Source organism: Pinus tabuliformis, chromosome 2_2 (genome assembly GCF_031772625.1).
Source record: "Pinus tabuliformis cultivar Carrire ecotype Pingquan chromosome 2_2, CPIR1, whole genome shotgun sequence".
Lineage (NCBI taxonomy): Eukaryota > Viridiplantae > Streptophyta > Pinopsida > Pinales > Pinaceae > Pinus > Pinus tabuliformis.
Window position 1 is genome coordinate 358,327,186 of NC_142300.1, and position 22,594 is coordinate 358,349,779.

Here is a 22,594-nt window from a genome sequence, read left to right on the forward strand (position 1 = left end):
TTGCCTAAGGGGTCCTCCAATTCACAACCACCGAAGAAGAGGGAGGGTTGGCTGTTTGAAGTGGTGGGGGTATTTGGTAGAAATTTTCCTAAGTTATCCCTATTCCTACGAGGCATGAAATAAGTGTTTTTGTTTTGTTTTGTTTTTCAAGATTTAAGACTAATTGCAGAATTGAAATGACAAATTGAATTGAAGCTAACTGCTGAATGAACTCACTTGCAGAATGGAAAGGAAAGCAAACCAACTTACAACTACTTTTGCAAAAATGAAGCTAATAGCAAAATGAAAGAGATAAGAAATGGAAGAAAGAAAGCAGAAATCACATCTACTCAGACACCTCCCCGGCAACGACGCCAAAAAGTGATGAACACCAGTATTGCAGCAAGAATGCTGCAACTCCTAGGGCTACCAAATTTACTTTATCAACCCGGGGTTCGTACAAACTTGGAGGTGACAATGCTGTATACACAAATAGATGCAATGGATCCACTCTTTGTCACTGCTGAGCTGGCGATAGACCACTAGGGTTTCTCAAACCAGCCTTCTATTGATTTAGAAGAAGTTTGATTACCAATGGAGAAAGGGGAATTTCGCCATAATTGAGAGAATTGAAATATTATCTACTGCAGTAATGAAATACTGAAAGAAATGCTTAAAAAACACCACTCATCTAGCTATCTGTTAAGAGATATTGCTTCAGAAGAATTCTAAACTAACACATGTGGAACCCTAACTATCCTAAGCATGCAATCTGATCTAATCAAAATGCTTTACTGCTATGCATATGAATGAACACAACAACCTTTTCTTTTTTGTGAAAATATGAATGTTAATTATTCTTGATTGTATGACAGGTGGGTTAGGTGTGGAGAGAGGTGATTGTGAAGGGTTAGAAGGTTTGGGAGCCAAGCAGGGGTCTTTTCCTATATTTTTTGATGCATTTTCACAAATCGGCCTCAAAATAGGCCACTACATGTCGTGCTACAGGATGTTTACAGGATGTCCTAATGCATCTGCAAGATCCCTTGTATTCCTACAGGATCAGGCAGAAAGCATAAGGAGTGATTTAGGGAGTGGTATAGGGCTTAGGGAAGGTGAGTGATGGAAGAAATAAGGCAAGGAAGTGGCTAGGACTTCCTCAGAGCTCAAACCAAAGTTTATAGGATGGTTGGATTTGCTCAACAAGCATGGAAAGTTGGTCTAATGAAATGATAACTCGGTTTATGGACTTAGTGGTTTTTGGCGATTATGGATGGATGAGGTTAGGCTGGGGTTGCTGACATGAGATCTTCTTGCACTCTTGAAACTCCTGCAATACACACATCGCTGAAATTTACCCATAAATCATGTCAAAATAAGAAAGATCTCCAACAACATAAGAAAACAAAATTTCATCATTCATTTGCCTAGTTCATACATGGAAGAAACATCATGAAATCTAATACAAAGCTAGAAATAACAGAAATAACAACTGCAAACTATCCTTGAAAACTGAAGATGCTGGCCTAATTAGCAGAAAACCCTAAGTTTCATAAGAAATCAAAATTCTGTCTTTTTGGGGCTGAATGGGAGTTTTTCCTTCAAACCATGGTCCTTGAAGGGAGGAGTGAGGCAAGAACCACCTGTTATCAGCCTTTTTGGTATTCCTTTATCTCTCTAAAGCTATTGCTAAAGCTATGCACAAATGGAAGAAAACTAATCAAATTCACTAATACTTGCAATGAAATAATGCCAAAATTAATTCAACAAGTAATCTATGAAATAACCTAAGCATACAAGTACAGTAAGAGGAACCTCTGTTGCTAGGGTTGGGCCCTAACCCAAGAGCTTCAGCCCTCTGAGTCAACTCAGTGCTGGATCAAGGAAATGCTCATTTTCATTAACATATCAAAAAATAATACATAACAGTGTTTTGCCACAATCCTTCAACTTGAAAGTGCTTAGTTATCTTGCATAAAAAATCCAAATCCTAATGAGGCTCTAGGCCTCCTTATTTATACAATTGAAGTTTCCAACAACTTCCTTAAATCTAGGGAGGCTTGGCTCCCAATCTCAAGATGAACTGGTTCTTTAACTATCACTGGCTCGACTGCCAATGATCTTCATGACTCGACTGCCTACAACTCCGAGCTAGTGTGATTTGATTGGAGGATATTCGAATGAGTGAGGATTTAATGAGGAAGATCCATCTCCTATAATCTCTCCTTCTTGTCTCATTCGAATTCCTGCACCTTAATTAGCCATAATTGCCATAATTTGCTCCCAAAAACCTGCAATTAATGCACATTAGACCACTAGACATAACATCTTACTTTTACTCATCTCATAAAAGCAAAATATAATTCAAACATGTAAGAAATTATGAGAAGAGTTGACTTTAGTAAGCTTGGAGGTGTATTAAGGTCCATATATTTACACAATGATGAGCCTCATCAACTAATCATGGCTACAAACAGTGGGCAAAAATGCCCACACGAGTTCTATGATTTAGATAGTGATAGGGATGTCCCGCACTCTGAGGAGGCAATAGAGATGGATCTTTATCTAAAAAACAAGGATATGCAATTATCCTCTATTGTATTTGATAAATCTGTAGGATGGTTAGATGCGAGTAAGAGGAAAGGGAAAAAAGAAAAGCCCTTAAACTCCTCTTGTGTTTGATGAAAAGCTTGTAATATGTCATACCTAATTGGAGGCAAGATCTCCTAAATCAATTTTTTGTTTGGTCTATTGTTAACTATATATCATCTTTTTGTTTCAATCTAAAAAAAGATAAATCAGATTAATAAGAAAAATGTTAGAACAATTGTTAAATCTCTTTCCATATCTTTATCAATATCAATATTTTGTTTTTTACTAATACAATAAAATATAAATTAAAAAAATAATAATTAAAATCATTAGGCCGATAGGCCTTCCCTTTGAAAGAGACTTTCGTCGTCCCTTTCATTCTAAGGTTGACACCTGGCATTTTTTCATCTTTGCAGTTTCGCATTTGTTAATGACCCTGTATGCGCTGTTAATCCGTGGATTGTGGAACCTCTGCCCAACAACCTGCGTGTGGTGCGGTGAACGTTGTTGGACAAGATGAGGCGGTTCAAGCGGTTGCGGAAGCTGTGTTAAGATCGTGGGCTGGACTTGAAAGACCTCAACAGCCGACTGGATCTTTCCTAGCCATGTTCTCAATTGGCCCAAGAGGCATCTCATTGCTCTGGGAATAGCTTGAGGCCTGGCATTTCTTCACACCAACGTGCACCTGACCATGATCCATGGCGATGTGAAGCCAAACAATGTGCAATTCGACGGAGATTTGAAGCCCATCTCTCAGATTTTGGCCTGGATAGACTGGCAGCCATTCCAGCAGATCCCTCTTCATCTGCACCTACCCCTGCTGGCTCTCTGGGGTAAGTTTCTCCTGAAATAAATTCAACGGGGCAGATGACAAAAGAATCTGATGTCTACAGCTTTGGAATTGTATTGTTGGAACTTCTTACTGGTAGGAGGCCGGTCATGTTCACCGAGGACGAAGATATAGTGAAATGGGTGAAAGAGACAGCTTCAAACAGGGCAGATTTCAGAGCTGTTTGATCCAAGCCTTCTGGAACTGGACCCAGAATCTTCAGAGCGGGAGGAGTTTCTGCTGGCAGTGAAAGTGGCTCTTCTGTGCACAGCCCCTGCACAGCCCCTGATCCTCTGGACAGGCCATTCATGACAGAGGTGGTGTTCATGCTTGAAGGTCATCCATGCTGAGGCGGTTTCTTGATTTACAATAAATTAGATCCTCTCAATCCATGTTTCTTGGCTTTTTAAATTAATTCCTTTGAATTAGACCCTCTTCATCGACGCTGAGAGGTGGTTTCTTGTTTTTTTAAATTAGATCCTCTTCATCCATGCTGAGGCGGCAGCATAGATCCCTCGTTGCACAGAAAGCCAGATAAACCGGGTCTGCCAATGTCACTGTTGAATATGGCTAGCATCGAAGCGTTTTTCTGGAGGAGAAATTCCTGTAAAGTGGAGATGTTAAAGATGGAGTAAACGGCGTAATTACACCTTCGTATACAGTGAGTGCATCTGCTTCTGCTAGAGTCTTTTCAAATTACTGTTATTTCTTTTAAATGAATCTAAGAAACCAGCACGTACAACCCGTTGCAAGCCAGCTATTTAGTGCTGGATAATTCCAGTTGCCTACACGTGTGTAGAGCAACTCCACCGTTTCAACCAAGTGAAATTCCTGTTGTAATTGAAGGGATTTGCAATTTGTTTCGGCCTTTTTATTTGCTCTAACAAATCCAAATGTCATAGTAATAAGACTTGCAATCACATAAGAGCGTGAGATTCCTCTGAAATGTGTCATGAGATTATATCTAAGAAGTTTTAACTTTTAACCCAATCTAGGTGCAAGACAGTATGATACAACTACATCTACATTTTCACATAAGCCTTTCCACAATGATCCCCACACTCATCCAGAAATGCTACCACTGTTTTGTAGTGCGCAAGCATAAAGTCACGTTTGGGTTGAGCAATGAGCAGCATGGGGCTATATGCCACTCAACTCACTTGAGGGTGGGAAGGCCGTCTTTCTCTTCGGATAACAGTACAAACATTTTTCAATTGACATGAACATTATCCAGTCAATACCCCATCTAAATTGAATTCATTTTCTGAAATCCCCATCCCGTCCTGTTGCTGCACAATTACATAGCCCGAAAGATATATTTGTTAGCAAGAAAGTGAATAGGACAGAACATAGACCTAGATTGTTTAAATGATAAAACCATCAATCACCAGCAGAAGCATCAGCAGCATACTCTTCTTGTTTTTAGCATGTACCATATTCATTCACAACAAGGTTATTGAAAATATTCTTACAACACAATTCATTCTGATAAGTGAACAAATGTATGCATGTTATAATTGTAGCCGCACAAATTAGGAGGTGCGCATACAAAAATGTATGCTGGTGCATAATTTTGCTTCCAATAAACTTCAATTTATTGTTTTCACAAAAGAAAACAGCCTGACCCAATGCATTCCTGGACTCTGTGTATGCCTTTGAATATTGTTGCAGGTTAGAAGACATTTCAGGCCAGAGTTATTGAATAGACTTGATGAGATAGTTGTATTTGATCCTCTTTCTCATGATGAGCTCAAGAAAGTTGCTAGACTACAGATGAAAGATGTAGCAATTCGTCTTGCAGAGAGAGGTGTTGCTTTAGGGTTTACAGATGCTGCTCTGGATCTTGTTGTTCACGAAGCCTATGATCCTGTAAGTAATCACTTTGTTTCTTGTTTTATTCAGTCTAACTTGCCAGGGGATGTGCCCCCTACCCTAATAAACTTGACACTGCATCTCCTTCACAAGTCCTCCCTTTCCCTATTGCAGGGGACATGACCCACTCCTTGGACACATGTCTCCACATCGTAGGAGATGTTGTGGGAGGGTTCCCTGACTAAATTGGACTTACCTCCCTTTGAAACAATCTAGAATTGCGATTTATATGTTCTATTCTGATGCCTGGTATTTTTCATTCATAATGTTTGCTGGGTGTTCTTCATGTACAATGATTTTATTCAAGGTCTGATTTCTATTTTCCATGCCCTGTCATATAAACCTGTGTGGAAAGTTATTCTAGGAGTTTGATGTTTTGCAGAGTTTTGGTTGTGGTGGCCAACAGTGAATATTAAAAGCGCAGGACTTTTCAGTTTACAATTTCATTTTCTCATATTTTCAATGGTCTGTCATATATTTTGCATGAACCTGTCTAGGGAGTAATTTTAGTCTGATATTTTTGCTGGCAGTTGGTTGTGGTGGCCAACGGTTGATCTTTAAGAGCTATGAACTCTTCAGTTTACAGAGTTGCTTTCTGAGATTTTCAATTTTCTCAATTTTCACATTCAGTTTCAAATTTTCTAATTTTCACATGATTTTCTTCCTTCTGTATGGATCCCATCGATATAAATTTCAGTTCTGTTCTTTAAATTTTAACATTTTCCTCTTGCACTTGAACTTTAAACATGGGGTGCTGCCTGTCTCTGCGTAGTCGGCGAACTTAGTTCAAAGTATATAGTAAAGGGATGTTTTTGGTGTGTTTGCTGATTAATATAAATTAATGCATTGTTTACTTGTTAATACTAGTGAAGCAGGCAGGATCATTATTAGCCTTTTGGTTTGTGGGCAATTTAGGTCAAAATTTGTGAGTAAAATGCAAGACTAGTTGGGGATTCTCATTTAAAACCTCTAAATGGATAACGTGGTAACCTGGTACTTGCAGGTTTATGGTGCTCGCCCCTTGCAACGATGGTTGAAAAGTAAAGTTCTCACTCTGCTATCTTGGATGCTCATCCGCGGGGAGATTGATGAGAACAGTAAAGTATACATTGATGCAGTGCCTGAGCACCAACTCCCAGATTTTGCTCCAGATACATCCTCAATAAATTCATCTATCACTCACAATGCTTGGAGTTGATGATGATTTGGTATCAAACAGTAGTCCAGATTTTAAATCTACTTCTCTGAGCTTCATAATTTTTCTTACTGCTTGCTTCTATAAAAGCTTCAATATTTTATATGTGGTGTATTACTGTGAGCCAATGTCACTACTTAGCTGTGTTCAATTTCAATCACTCTGCATAATGGCTGAAGCTGTGTCTGAAGTTGAGTGGAGTCCATGTTAAGTACCTTGCCCACTTGATCTACTTGGAGCAAACTTTTAGAGAACAAGAACATGATAATAACAAACCTAGGGGCAAAACCTTTTGCTCTGCAAATTCCAGTTGGGATCCTTAATAAATATAGTTAAAGTCTATAAGCACTTTTTAAGGCATTTCGGCGCCCCTCAGTAACTAATTTAATCATTTGCACATCTCTTGAGCTAGCTCACTGAAAATACATATAACGATCATGTTTCAAAAAGAAATAGATGGACCTACACATAAGCAGAGAAGCAAACGGTTCCGGCTCCTCCAGTGGTAACCAAAAGGAAAACTTTACAAATGGGTGAAATTCATTGCCACCTGTAGCATGTAGTATAAAGGAGGACAAATGAACTTCTGCCGGGTTGTTGGAGATTCAGAAGCTTCAGAAAAGGCCTGTAGCCTAATGGCATGTACAGTCCATATTTTAGTGTAATAAAAGAAATTACAATACATTCCATATTTTAGTGTAATAAAAGAAATTACAATACTTGAGACACTGCACACAAGCAGCTGGTAACTTGAAACTCCAAGATAATGTAAAATTTATCCATCTATGGGCTGGTTCATCATCATGGATAACATGAGAATGAGGAACTTGTCCATTTATGGCACCTCAGTCTAACACAAGCTGGGTTTCTCATCTAATACTGTAGGATGAAGAATAATAGAATTTTTTTTTTAGTATTAATGCCCATTGTGTTTAACAAATTCTTCTTAGTCAAAGCTTTGAACGCCTAAATTACAATTATATTCACGCTGATACAATTGTTATCGATGTCTGAAAATCATGTCCATTCGATATATAATACTGTGATTTACGAAAGCCTACACAGTGAATACCATCAATTGTTCAAACAGTAAACCTCGAGAAGGAAATTCCTCTGAAATACATTTGAACACTGTAAAATAAAATATATGAATATGTATCTTCCATTATTATATGTTTAATCAACGGTTACTGAAGTGAGTATCTTTCAGCGGCTCCTATGGTACCACTCTTTGTGTATCCTTGTCTGCGTGGAAGCTCTCCCCAATTCCGATATCCTTTCCAAAAACTTTATATACTGTGTCTTCGCATATTCCTCTGGTAAGCTGAAGTCCATAATTTTAAGAGCAGGAGTGCTCTGAAGCAAGCAACCTACCACGGCGATTTCCCTATCATCTAATTGAACTAAATCTACCCCTAAGAATTGAAGATTAATCAACGGAATGCTTAAGCGTGCTGGTACTGGATCTCTGGCTAGCTCCTGCATTAAATTAGAAAGCATATCAGTCAACTCTGCCCTAGATGAGATTTTAGCCCTAGCCTTTGCTGATGCACACCAACGATGCACATAAATAAAGAGCGGGTCAGTTTGCCCACGATGCACATAAATACACAACACAGCTTTGGACTCCATATTGTCATCATACCATGGGAAGCAAGGCTTTAACATTATACATGCATAATGAGAATAAGAGTAAGAAGAAATTAGCATAAAAAAGAATTCCTTACCCGAATAGACATGCAACGAACCTCCAAACGCTCGAGATTGGGAAGTCTCTCGAGTAGCTTGTAGAAAGGAACCAACATCTTTTCAAGCGATGGCCAAAGTCCAATGTCAAGTTCCTTCAAAGTTTCGAAACTCCCCACTATCCCAAGAAACCTCTCTGCCGATAAATTGTTTGCTTCCTCTTGCCACAAAAACATTGACAATTTGATCAAATTAGTGCCAAGCTGCATTTTAAGTTGAGATACCGCATAGGAAAACTCATGAAGCAACACCCCGTTCACTCTTAGATCTTTTCTCAGGTACGCTTCCATAGTTCTAAGTTTGGGACAATTGACAGTTAAAAACTCCACCCCATTATGTACATCTAAATATATCATGTTGGGAGCAGAGATGACAGGTTTCCACAGCCCTTTACATGTCCGTAACTTCAGATTTTGCAACAACGGGCAAAGGGAAATAAAGCAGGCTAAGGAGGCATCTGTGATTTCAATATTAGTCAAGTTGCAAGTAATGAGATGGCTGAATCCAGAGAAATGGGTGGGGAGATGGGAGAGAATGTAATTAGAAAGTGTGAGCTCCGTAAGAAAATTGCAGGAGAAGAGGGCATGAGGCGGGATTTCACTTAGAGGGGAATCACACAAAGTGAGGCGTTGGATATTCTTCCATGCTGCGTACTGCACCCATTTTGATATGCTTTGGCGGTTAAATCGCCATTCCCGATTAAAGACATTGTGCCATTCGCAAGTGTCGTTGGATAAATGAAATGCCTCCAGATCCCATGAACGCAAAAGTAGAATATTGGAGATTATATTCTCCACTGTTAAGATGGAGAATGGATTAGGAGTGACATAAGGGCCCAACAGAAGATAGGGGGATAAAGTGAGTTGGCTGATTTGGGTGTAAAGAAATCTCCATCTCTTGGAGAGGATGGAGCATCGGATTGCCTCTTTTACTGAAATTCTGGAAAGGATAAGGCAGAGCAGAGCATCCGGTAGGATGGAAATCATGTCTGTAGTAGGAAGCATAATGATGCACTACAGGGAATGGTGAGTATAATAAAAAAACACACAGAGATGAGCGTATGAAAACCTCCGTTGGTACCCTCCTGAACTGATATTCTATGTGAATTGAGACAATTTGAATTAACATGATCCATAGAAAGATCATTAAGTTTTAAAAAACTTAGATGACCTTACACTTATGCAGAGCAGCAAAGGTTCCTTCTCCTCTGGTAGTTATCAAAAAGGAAACAGATGGCTAAAATTTCTTAACGCCTTTATCCTTTTGTAGAGAGGACAATGAAATTGTGCCTATTCAATGTAGGTTTCGATAAAAGGCCCGTATCAATCCAGCATTCCAGTGTTTCAATGAGATAATACGCCATAATCAAAGAGAAGATCCACAAGGAGAGGCGGTTAAGAAATCATGGCTTCAACTAGACACAATGTTGTGAAAAGTCAAAGACGATAATGGACCCTTGGGCTGAGATTTGATTTATTTTTATAGTTGACATAAGACAATTTGAATTAATATGATCCATAGAAAGATCATTAATTTTCAGAAATGGTTCACAGAAGCAGATAACCAAAAGTTCCTTCTCTTCTAGTGGCTACCAAGAAGGAAAACTATAGAGAACTCTGAAATTTCTTACCAACTGCACCCTTTTGTAGAAGAGGGAACATATGCAATTGTGTATGTTTGATGGAGGCTTCAAAAAAGGCCTGTATTAATGTAGTTGCATTGTCTAACCTATCCAATGGAATTTGTAACTGCACCAGACCAGACAATCCTTGGAAACAAATATATAAAGAAGACTAAGTTGATATCTCACGACACAAAAACTTGACATTATTCTGTGGTTGATCTCTATCGGATGAGTTTATGGTTACACTCCATTGGCTGACATTAGAATGATGGCCATCTTAATTACACTTCATTGGCTCACTGAAGAGTAAAATATGTAAACAACTTAATAGTGATTATTGATGAGAGGATGAGATTTACTGTTTTGTTCTTTATGTTATCTGCAAAACATAAAACACATATAGTTGAATAGAAAATATTGATTGTGAACCAAAACAAGTTCTAATTGATCTAATAAAATTGAAACTTGAATGGCCATTGTAAACGCATGTGATAACAAACTCTACTTATGATAACAATAGTGTTTGACAATAGATTTCTAATTAGCAACTTTGTATTTTCTTTCGATTAATACAATTGTGTCTCTTCTTGTGGTCACTCGTTTTAATGACCCACTGGTGCTCACTAGAGCTGAAAATTTTCTTGTCCTTGCCTTTGGAGCGATTGTATGTATGTGGAAGGAAAGGCAAGTATGATATCGCTATTGATTTGCCAGACCATTGTTATGTACTTTTTTAGGTCTGAAGATGTGTAACTTGTGGTTTAGCTTGATACATTCTCTTGTATACCACTTTAACTTTGTCAATATCATAAGTCCAGTAGCGATTTAAGTGTATGTCTGCATGGCAGAACTGCATTAGGCTTGAACTTTTATAAAAAATTACATTGTATTTAAAGAAATATGATGTCCAGATAGCATAGAACTCCAAACATCAAATCTCTTTGCTCCTTGTAGGCTTCAACCAATATCTCTTTTAGAGAAATTCAACAACTCTAATTTAATAATCCTATCGGCCTCTCTTTGTACCTTTTGGGACAATTGCTAGTTGTATCTCATTTAAAAAACCATTTCATTTTCATTTTCATTGCCGCTCTTAAATGAGTTATAATTGCCATGTTCTATTATATATAATTTATGAAAGTTATAGTTTTTCTATGTCTTGCCACTTTACCTTTTTAAATGAGTTATAAATGTTATGTTTTATTATATATAATTAATGAAAGTACTTTATTTTAAATGAAATATAATTGCTTGTTTAATTACATATAATTTAATAAAATTATTGTTTAACTCTTTTATCATGTGATATTTTAAAGATATTAATTAAATCTGTTTGAAATGTGATAGAAATTTATTAGAATTACGCGTTTAATTTACAAAATCTACCTAATTTAAATGTCCCTAAATTATTTAACCCATCCGGCCCATGCGCTCAAGGGGACGAAAGTTTTGGGCCTGTACGTCCGCCAACCCCTCTGGCAACAGATATTTTGGCACATGCGGCGCGGTTGTTGCAGTGGACGGCAACCGTAACCGACAAACCTCTACGGATATTGGGGGCACGGTGAGCCATATTTCCCAGGCTATCGGGCCATAAATGAATGGCGGGTGTATATGCCCACCGTTCGATTTCGGCTTTATCAAAATCGAACGGTGGGCATATACACCCGCCGTTCATTTATGGCCCGATAACATGGGATTTATTGATCCCCTTGGGGGCACAACTGACGCGGTTTTTTTGGGCGGAAAGCAAGAGAAAGGCACAACTTTTAATGATAAGTTATACAAATTTCCTTGTCCGTATTTAATGTTGTCCTTGGTGGTATCTTATTGGGCATGGGTGATGGTGATAGGGTGTTTTGTTAAAGTATTTTTTGGTGATTTTAATGCAGGTTAGATACCCTTACGTGGCGGTTACTCATACCACAGAGTAAATGTGCTAGTCATGTCAAGACTCACATAAAGTAGCAAACAAAAATATGTTTTCACAACTTAGATGCCCCTAGATCCCGGCTATTCAAACCAATATTAAATATGAAGACTCATATAAAGTAGCAAGCAAAAAAAGACAATCCTTGGTGAATGTAATGCAGGGTAGATGCCCGTGGTTACTTGTACTAGATTAAATGTGCTAATCATGTCAAGACTCATACAAGACATAAAGTAGCAAGCAAAAAAAATACTTCTTGGTGATTTTAATGTAGGGTAGAGATTAAATGTGCTAATCATGTCAAGACTCATATAAGACATAAAGTAACAAGCAAAAAAAAGTACTCCTTGGTGATTTTACTGTAGGGTAGATGCCCTTGGGTGGCGGTTACTAGTACCAGATTAAATGTGCTGGTCACATCATGACTCATATAAGACATAAAGTAGCAAGACATAAACTAGCAAGAAAGAAAAATACTTAGTGATTTTAAGGGTAGATAACCCTCGATGACAGTTACTAGTACCAAATTAAATGTGCTAGTCATTTCAAGACTTACATAAGATAGCAAACACGAGTCCCTTAAAATAACAAACAAAAACATATTCACAACTTAAATATCCCTAGTGCTAGTCATATCAAGGCTTACATAAGATAGCAAACACGACTCCCTTAAAATAACAAACAAAAACATATTTTCACAACTTAAATATCCCTAAATAACAAACAAAAACATATTTTCACAACTTAAATATCCCTAGATCCTAGCTACTCAAACCACCAATTAAATATGAAAACTCACATAAAGTAACAAACAAAAAAATGTTTTTAAATATTTTTAATGTGAAATCAACCGATAATATAGAGGTTGTTAGATTTGAATTGCAATTCAAATCCAACAAATCGATAACCTATATTCTAGATATCAGTGTTTCAGATTAATCACATTGTTAGGATTGGGTCGACGTTTCGAACCAACTAATGTGGAGGTTGTTAGATTTGAATTGCAATTCAAATCCAACAAATCGATAACCTATATTCTAGATATCAGTCTTTTGGATTAAGCACATTGTTAGGATTGGGTCGATGTTTCGAACCAACTAATGTGGTTCATCCTCAGGACGAGGTGAGAAATCACTGGATCTAAAGGAATAAATAGCATGGATGCATCTTTGCCCAGAGTTAGCATGACTAGTTTTCAACGGCTAACTCTGGGCAATGATGCATCCATGCTTTTTATTCCTTCAGATCCAGTGATTTCTCACCTTGTCCTAAGGATGAACCACATTAGTTGGTTCGAAACGTCTACCCAATCCTAACGATGTGATTAATCCAAAACACTGATATCTACATAATAAATCACAAAAATCTTAAATCTAACTTACATACTATTAACCCAACATTAAAAATTATATAATAAAATAAATATTAACCACCTACAAAATAAATTATTCTTTGAGCCAAACATTAATAATTTATTTTTAAAAATTAAAAAAAATAATTTATTCTTTGACCTAATAATTTATTTTTAATTGAATTAAAAAAAATTAAAAATAAATTATTCTCGAATCAGGCCAAACATTGATTATATACGGTTAATAATTATGATAAATAAAATGATGAATAATTATATTTTTCATTACGAGAAATAAAATTATGCTTCATATTTATGAAGATAAAAAGTTAGATGCGTAAATACATTTTAACACAGATGGGAATCTTATGCTAAATGTTACTTATAACGATTCAGTCAATTCGTGTTCAAAATTGAATTTATAAATACTTTAAGAAATTACAGGGAATCTATTTAACAAAATATGAGGTTGCACAAGTGAGGAGATTGTGATATGTAAATTGCAATGAGTAATATGCTATTTGTATTAAAGTTACAAGGAAAAATATCCACTAAATAGCGATCACGGTTGTTCTTTAACACGTGTGTGTCAAATTTGCGTTTATAAGATTGATAGGATTATAGCTCAAAATTTGTCTTATTTTTATTTTTTATTATATATATAGTTTTATTGATGAGTAAAAAATTGATATATATATTTTATTTTTATTTTTTATTATATATATAGTTTTATTGATGAGTAAAAAATTGATATATCTATATCTATATATTATGATAGTATCTAATTTAAGTTTATTGTACGGGAAATTAGACTAGAGAAAGAAAAGTACAGATTGTAAAATCTTAAGGCATAAAAAAAACCATGTCTAGACTGGAAAAGTGTATCCAAATATTCTACCCTATGAATAAGAAAACTAGCACTAAAGTACAACCAAAAGAATAGTCCCATAAGGATGCATACCAAGAGAGGTATGACAAATACCAAGAAACACATATATAGTTCTAAAGATACGGGAATAGTCGCGAGTAAAAACGAATATAGCATTCCAAAAAGTAAACATCATAAGCATTAAGTAAAACATGTGCATAAAGATGATAAAGACGTGTCCAGGTTGATGGGACACTCCTCAACCTTCACAACGGGGGGGCATGAGAACTGGGAGGCAATCCCATTTTGAGTCTAGCCAAATGACCCTCCACATCTAGTTGTAAATTCTTTAGCTCGCCCAATTTGTTCAACATGTTGTCGTGAGTTTTGCGTTTATCACAAGAATTTCCCAAGAAGCAACTTCACATGCCAATAGAGATCTATCGTGTGAAGGTAGTGATTTTGGCGCCCACGCGAAATGCCAGTGTTCAAAACCCATGGAGTGACCCCATCCATTACCTTAGAGTAAAAAATATCTTTTCTTTCTTGGTGAATTTCTTCTTTCACTTCATGAATTTTGAATTTGACCTCTAGTGACGTATGAATTTGGCGATTTTGGGTCCTTTGCTCAAAATCAAGCCTTTGAGCCACCCATAGTACCATGACCTCTGCCTCCTCTAAAAGTATGGGCTCGCTATAGAGTCATGGTTGTGAGAGGCAACAAAAGATAAGCCAGACTAGGAAGGTTTTGGACAAGGGTATGGAGAAGCCCTGAGCTAAAGAAGAGGGAGACGTTGTCTTGCTAGGAGGGCTATGAAGCAGAGGGGGTTTGAACAAAGACTTTGCTGTTAGAAAATCCAACAATGACAATAAGAAGGTCAGTGGAGGGAGAGTGTTCAACACCACCCTAGATGGAGTGCCTCTGTCAAATGTCATGGCAGGAATAAGAAATAACATGAAGAGGCAGCGAAGTAGCAAAAAAAACTGAGACGTCACCCTTCGGGATTAATATCACAACAAAAACTCTGGAAGCCTTGGCCTGGGAGTGAGTTAAGGCTCTCTTAGTGCACTCTGCAAACCACCTTCGTTGACTAGTCGCATTGAACTTTGGCTCAAGCAATGACATATGGGGAGGTGGTATGGTGAGAGGCCTTGTCATATCATACCTTGCATGCATTTTAACTAGAGATGACAACCCCATCATGCAATGAGAACCTAGGAATCTATCACTGAACAATCCTCCTTTAGCTTGGATGAGGGGAGAGAATCCCAAGGGGAGTTGCATAGAGGTAGTTGGTTACTACACCCTTTATTGGCAAGCACATTGACTAATTTATTAGTCTGTCTTCGGATATGAGAGGGTAGAACCATTGGAACCTGAAAGAGAAGGCATGCAATACAAGAGAGGAGGTTTCCAATCTCCAACTATGGGCTACTTGAATTGAAGAAGAACCATATATAAGCTTTCCTATTAAAGAAATGATGAGGCAAGAATCCCCTTCAATGGATAACATGGTATAGTTCCGTGAAATGGCTTGACGAAGTTCGAACTCTAGAGAAAATAGCTCCATAACATTGTTATTGTTATGGCCCATATAAACTACAAATATATGAAAAATGACTCTCGAATTGGATCTAAATACTCCATGATATCTTATTGGCCCAGGATTACCTTTAGAGGCTCCATCAAAATTGAGCTTGACAAAACTTGAAGGAGGGCATAACCAAGTGTGCAAAGAAGAGGACATTAGGCAAGGAATTAGGTGAGAGGAAGTGCAAGGAGATAGAGGGGGCTAAAGATATTTGAAAATTTGGGTTTTCGAGTTCTTGAATTCCCAATATGAGGCTATCCATCTGGAAATGAGTAAAATTTCCATAAGATTTTGAATAAGGATATTCCAAAGATCTAGCTCATGATCCTGAGAGTTATGAAAGATTCAACGAATTTTCTTTTGAGATGATCCATAATAAGAATCAATGGCATCAAATTCCATGCTCTATTAAGGATGTTATTGGAAAAAGGAGAAGGGCCCCACTTTTAAAGAGTATTTAAAATGTTGGTCCTCATTTTGTTTGGCTAATCAAAGAGTGTCATTGATCTATAACAAAGGCCTACCACCAGGGGACATTGATTGAAGAGATGTTCACTTGTTTCTTAGTCCTCACAATATAGGAAGCAAAGCGATGATCCTTGAAAACCCTTAGATTGAAGTCTATCCCAAGTTAGAGTTTACTTATGCATGAGTAGCCAAAGAAAACATGCAAACTTGGGCTAGAGTTTTTGTCCCTATAACTGGGACCAGATGTGCCTTCTTCGAATTTGATTGTGATCTGCCTCAATTTGATAAGCCTATTTGACAAAGAAATAGCCTCTTGGGTTGTATCCTTATGATAATTGTTTTGGTTCATATGGAAAGGGAATATGGCAGTGTTAAATTACCTCCTCTATCTTGTGCCAATCCAGAGTAGGAGGGAAGAATCCCTAAGAGTCATAGGATTCCAATGTTTGTAGTTTGGTTTCTAGTGAGGTTCTAATCTAATAATCCAACATAGAAATCTTCTAGTGGGAAACCATGACATCCTAAATATCTTGGAGGCCTTCCTAGGATGATAATTTAGGAAATTGGTGCACACGTTTTCCTAAAATTGAGTTGTTTTACCATCTTTGACTTCCTAAAAACAATGGTTTTACACCAGGTGTTTCCTTTACAAGCTAGAGTCCAAATAAATGATCAGTAGGGAATTGTTGAACTCGGATGCATTTCCTATCAGGGATATGACTACTATATTTTTTGCACCAAATTTTCCTCCATATACTGCTTCCACTTCACAACCATCTCCACCATAATTTGGTAGTTAAGACTATACTTAATTACTTTGGATCATGAAGGCCAAGCCCACGTTTTCTTTTAGGGAGACATAACTTGTCCCAAGAGACTAATTCCCATTTCCTTTCCCTTGTGGTGTCTCCCCCTAAAAATGATCATTGAAGAGAGTGGATTTGACTAATCACATATTTAGGTGCTGCTAAGAGTAAGAAGGGACACAAAGAGAGTGCTTGTAATATAGATTTAAGGAGCTCAAGTATGCCTGCAATATTTAGGGAGCGAAAGGCATAGCTATCTATCATTTTGGAAATTTTCTAAACCAAATATGTACATACCTTAGCACGAAGAGAGTTAGAGGTTAGGGGGCACCCAAGTATCTTGAGGGGAGAGAAAATTTTTCAAAACCAAGAAGCCTCATGATATGATATTGAATAGATAAAGGAGTATTTAGGAAGAGGATATTAGAGTTGTGCATGCGGATCTCTATAACTGATGCAACCATGATTTTTTCCAATATGTTGAAAATCTCTAGCTTCTTTGATGGTGGGAGTTCCCATGAGCATATTGTCATATACAAACTTCTTATGAGAAGATGGTACTGTTGAGCTAAAAAGGTGAAGCCATTTGATATTTTTGTTTGCAACCGTTTCTTTCAGAGATTGATCCATGCCTTTTACTGCTAGGATAAAAATAAAAGGCGAGAGGGGACCGCCTCATCTAATACCTCTAGAGGGATTAAAAGTTGATGAAGGGGAACCATTTACCAAAATGGACAAAAATGTGGAAGAGATTAAGGAGAGGATATAGGATGACCAAGTAGAAGAAAATCCAAAATCCAGGATAATTCTATGAATATACAACTAGCTAAGATTTTCAAATGCTTTAGAGAGATCTAATTTTATTATCATACCTCGAACGAGTGAATGACCTCATGAGCCATCACAATGCCATCCAAGATTTTAATTCCTTCAACATAACCCAACTTATTTTCCTATATAATAGATGGAAGGATTGGCTTAAGTCTATTGACAATCACTTTTGAAATAATTTTGTAGTCAGTGTCGCAAAGGGAAATAATTACTTCCAAATGGTTTATTTTGAAATTTTTGTAAATCAGAGGACACGATAAGTTGCTTTTCTTGGCTTTTAATAATGGTTGGTGCTGAAGGGTTTGGAAATGTAGGGTTCGCAACAACCTGGAGCTCAAATCTGGAGAGTTTCCCGATCTTGGTGAAACCAGTCTCAGGGGAATCCTTTTGTTTGCAGGTTTCAAACTCAGATCTTGTTTTATTTCTTGTGAAAAGGGTACAAGAGAAGATGCTCATTCCTAATTAATGCTTTCAGATCATTCATGAAGGATGACAACTTCAAGATCAAAATATCCTTAGTGAATACGACATTACCAAGGATGCCATGACTTACATGGTAGCAATAATTCGAGGTGGACCCAAAGGGGGAGGTACATCCACCTCATCCCCACCAAGATCATTTAAATATGTTCTAAAACCTGGCCCTCCTTCACTAAATCCTAAAGTTCTATCTAGATATACATTTTTGGTAGAATAGTTAGCTGAAACCACTTCTCTTGAGGTGAAAAATATTATAACCAATTTCATCGCAGGAAATTATGAACAAAAGCACTTATTTGCCATTTCAATGGTTTTTGGTCTTCTTTATTGGCTCTTGAGGAGTGGGTTCATCAAAATTGGTCTCCAGATGTTGGGGTACATTTATGCTCAAAATGTTTTTTTATTCTTATTTTTCAGAAGTTAGAGGACCAACATAAGTTTTTTTATTAGGGACCTTGGTTTTGGAGCTGTTACAGTCTCTCCCTTCAACCCTGGTTTTTGGATTTTAATCCTCTATCTTATTCAAATGTGGCAACTATAATATGGGTGAGCTTTTCCAATTTACCCATCCATTTGACACATCCAACTATCTTAGAAGAACTGGGAAATTTGTTAGGTCGCTTTATCAAGATTGATTCAGACAAGATTTTGAAAGGAATTCACACATTCATTCACATTTGTGTTAAATTGGACCTCAATAAAGGATTTCCAGACAAAATCCTCCTTAAATGGGGAAATAGGGTTTATACCCAACTGATGGATTATAAAAATATGAATTTTCATTGTAGATCTTTCCAACTGCTCGGACACTACAGAAGGTTTTCCCATATTCACAAGGAACCTTTTCACACCCTGAATCTATGAAGAAAGATCATGGATGGCAAGATCCAAAAATACCTAATGGTTCTATATCCACTGTGGCTCACGGGTTGGGTAATTCTTAGAATAAGAAGACTCTTGATGCCAACAATAGTTCTGCAGGCCCAACTTAGACTCATGATATGCCATCTCAACCATGAAGGGAGGAAGCTCAACCGACGATTAGTACAACTTAAACCATAAGAGAGATCAGGGTTTAAGATATCTCTCTCTCTCTCTCTTTATGATTTTTATTGTTATATTAAAGTATTCTTTATATATGGATATGGATTCATTTAATCCTATATATATATATATATATATATATATATCTTAAACCATGATCTATGTCAAGTGTCTATAGGGATCAAATTTCTTGAAGTGGAAAACTTTTCTTCATGTTCCGGACTCCAAAAGATATTTGCACTTAAATAGATTTGATCCCTCTAAACACATAATAAATTTAGGATTAAATGAATCCATATTCATATATAAAGAATACTTTAATATAACAGTAAAAATCATATATATATATATATATATATATATATATATATATATATATATATATATATTAACAAAAACAAACCACAGAGTATAGCCTGTTAAATAGATCTATCCATAAAACACTATGTTCCACAAAGACTCCGAGACAGGGGATGTGAGTGTGGGGAGATGCACAAGGGGATGTGTGTGAGTACCCTCAAACTTTAGGGAAATTAAGGGGGGACGAGGGGACATCGGGGTATATATATATATATATATATATATATATATATAACAATGGGAAAAACTATCATAACTCAATTGTCAAACTATTAGTGGGGACAACCATCACAGGTTGCTATTTGCAAATGTAGGATGACTCATCACTGTTATTCAAGGAAAACCAGTCCATTTGGAATCACTCGTTGGTAGTCCGTAAGGTGACAAGATTTCACTCCTACTAGATGCCTCTAGGTCTTGGGCCGTTAACCAGTTTCCTTACGTCCGAGGAAGATGGGCTCAAATCCAAACAAAAGCAGGTTTAGGGCATACTCCAGGCCATATATATATATATATATATATAATTCAAATTCATATTCACTAATGAAAACATAAATATATTGATGCTTACATAATTGAATTAAATAATGAAATGCACTAATCCATGCTCATCATTCGTCCATACACCATGAGATTCAATAATGAAATACATTGATCTATATTCATCATTCAAGAATCTACATTGATTTAGAAATTAAATTCATCATTCTAGATTCTAAATTGATTTAAAATTTAAACTAATTGTTTTATAATCTTATTAGTACTAAGCAAAATTAGACAACATGAGATACTAAAGTCTGAAGACTAGAATAGTAAATTGATATAACTCAAAGTAAAACATAGTAAAGAGTGACAAGTCAAATAATTAGTCTAAGGTCATCTATCTTTAGAGTTAAGACTCAAAAGTTAAAACTAAAAATAAAAAATGGACAATGAGCATTGAAGGAGTGTGTTGGCCGCTCTAATTGTTTTCACAATTCGAGCTCCACATAAATTGTCAACCCGAGAAGGTCTTTTTATTCCAAAGGTAATAGCGCACTGGATATGCTCAATTTCAAAAGCAGTTCAATGTTGTAGTAAAATAAAGTCACACACAATTGTTAAATTCAGCAATCTATCAATTCACAGTCTACTTAATTAAAGCTGAAGTCAATTAACTTATAGCAGACACGACTTCTCTGTTACAGCAAAAGGGAAATAAATGTATAAGAAAAGAAATCATTCAACTATAGCAGGAACAGGACCCTATTCCTTGGTGGGAACTTCAGCACCTGCTGCCTGGCACTAATCACACTGCAAAAGAAGTAACCTTAAGAGGTCAAGACCCTATTCCCAGGAACAGGAATCTTCAGCACTTGGCCTCTCTGTTCTAATCACACTGCAAGTAAAAGAAAGCAATCAATGGAGCAAGACCCTATCCCTCTGTACAGGGATCTTCAGCACATGCTCTCATCATCCACTCGTGCAATCAATACATGTAGCGCCAAGAAACAGAGTATCACAAACCATGTAACTAGTGTTTCAGCAACAGAACTAAATACAATGCAAATACATAAGAAATAAACAACTACAGGAATAAAAGGGTGGATCTTGTGAGGAAGGCGGGCCCTTTCCTTCTCACAAGATTCCCCAAGAGAAAGAATTAAACTAGAATGCTCAAAACAGGTCTTTATTCATCTGTCAAGAAACTGGTACATACAAAAAGGAGACTAGCTCCTGTCTCACACAATGCTGTTCTCAAAATTACGGTTCGATCCCCTCTAATGATGATGTCTCCTCTTTTTAAAGAGGAGACATCATTTACAATTTTACACAAGAGCGGATATCTCGATTCTGTTCAAAACAAGACTATTCTGTTCTTCTTTTAAAAAGAGATACTGTTACAACCGAGACAACAGTCATGCTATCTTTACAATAATTCAGGTAACCGTATCTTCGGCCTGCTGCTATTATCCACAAAAAGTTCTTCAGAATCGCAAATTACGCATAACGGAATTTGCGTGCTTTGTCGGCTGTTTCAGCAGCTGAGTTAACTGTTTCAGCATCGGGACCAGCTGTTTCAGCAACGGGACCAGCTGTTTCAGCAACGGGACCAGCTGTTTCAGCAACAGGACCAGCTGTTTCAGCAACGTAGTCGGCTGTTCCCGCAACTCAGTCAGCTGTTTCAGCTACAGCCGCTCGTTCTCATCAAGGCATATAACTTTATCTGCGATCTTCAACTTATGTTAGCAACAATGCACTTCAATAATTGATAAAATATAAGAGTATTATGGAATTAAATGTAAGACAGATTAACCATATAATAAAGAGAAGGTTTCCATATACCTTAGGATATAGTGAATGAAAAAGACATTGGAGCTTATGGTTTTGAGAGTAAAATGATATCAAAATATATAACAAAATGGTACATATTGGAGTCCTAACATCCCCCCCAGCTAAAAATGTTGCATGTCCTCAGGCAACCCCTTCGTCTGAATCAGAGTCTGAGTACTGGGACTGGCAATGCAAATTACTCAGGCAGTAGCTGGAGAAAGTGGCGTCTGTAGGAGCTCGGAATCCGCTGTTGGTCTGCAACTGTTGCCATGCCGAGGCTTCCTCTTCGTCAGTCAACAGATAATGATTTTGATATTTTTCTGAAGGCAGCCATAAGATTGGAAAACGGAAATGATACCCAATCCAGTTGACTCCACAATGCTGAATGCAATCAATATACTTAGGGACTCTATACAATGCAGCGTGAAAATTGAGAGGGTTAAAAGGATGATAATCCTGTCTTTCCTTATCTGATTGCTGCCAAAAGAGATCATTGGCCTTCAGTGCAGCAGGACCCTTCATTCGAATATGCTCTTGACAATTAAAAAGGATTGAAGCCTGTAATTGCTCTATGTGCTCGCTCATACCTGGCTTCTGCAAGAATTCATAGTACTGTGCTATAAACATGGCTGGGCTTACCGGCTCTGGCCTAATCCACAGGAGTTTATTCTCCTCATTATGACTGCTTGTATTGAACGCAGTCTGCCAAGTGAG

At 37.1% G+C, this 22,594-nt stretch overlaps 1 protein-coding gene and 1 pseudogene across 2 annotated transcripts; one reads left to right on the forward strand and one right to left on the reverse strand.

Annotated features, from left to right (window-relative positions):
• Nucleotides 1-2,922: 2,922 nt before the first annotated feature.
• Nucleotides 2,923-6,470, forward strand: LOC149192726 (chaperone protein ClpB1 pseudogene; annotated as a pseudogene). The gene is made up of 3 exons (XR_016255010.1): nt 2,923-4,061; nt 5,072-5,269; nt 6,276-6,470. The product of XR_016255010.1 is annotated as a chaperone protein ClpB1 pseudogene (transcript).
• Nucleotides 6,471-7,354: 884 nt separating this feature from the next.
• Nucleotides 7,355-9,438, reverse strand: LOC149192727 (F-box/FBD/LRR-repeat protein At1g13570-like). Its single transcript, XM_089404685.1, has 2 exons — nt 8,195-9,438; nt 7,355-7,946 (listed from the first exon to the last, which is right to left on the reverse strand). Exons 1-2 carry the CDS (start codon nt 9,215-9,217, stop codon nt 7,674-7,676), a joined length of 1,296 nt encoding a protein of 431 aa, XP_089260811.1. The 5' UTR covers nt 9,218-9,438; the 3' UTR covers nt 7,355-7,673.
• Nucleotides 9,439-22,594: the final 13,156 nt, after the last annotated feature.

Excerpts from the sequence above, each read along its gene's own strand:
- LOC149192727 (XM_089404685.1), bottom strand. The coding sequence starts at position 9,217 with ATGCTTCCTACTACAGACATGATTTCCATCCTACCGGATGCTCTGCTC. Across the intron at positions 7,947-8,194 it reads TTCGTTGCATGTCTATTCGG|GAGCTAGCCAGAGATCCAGT; the intron begins GTAAGGAATTCT and ends AATTTAATGCAG.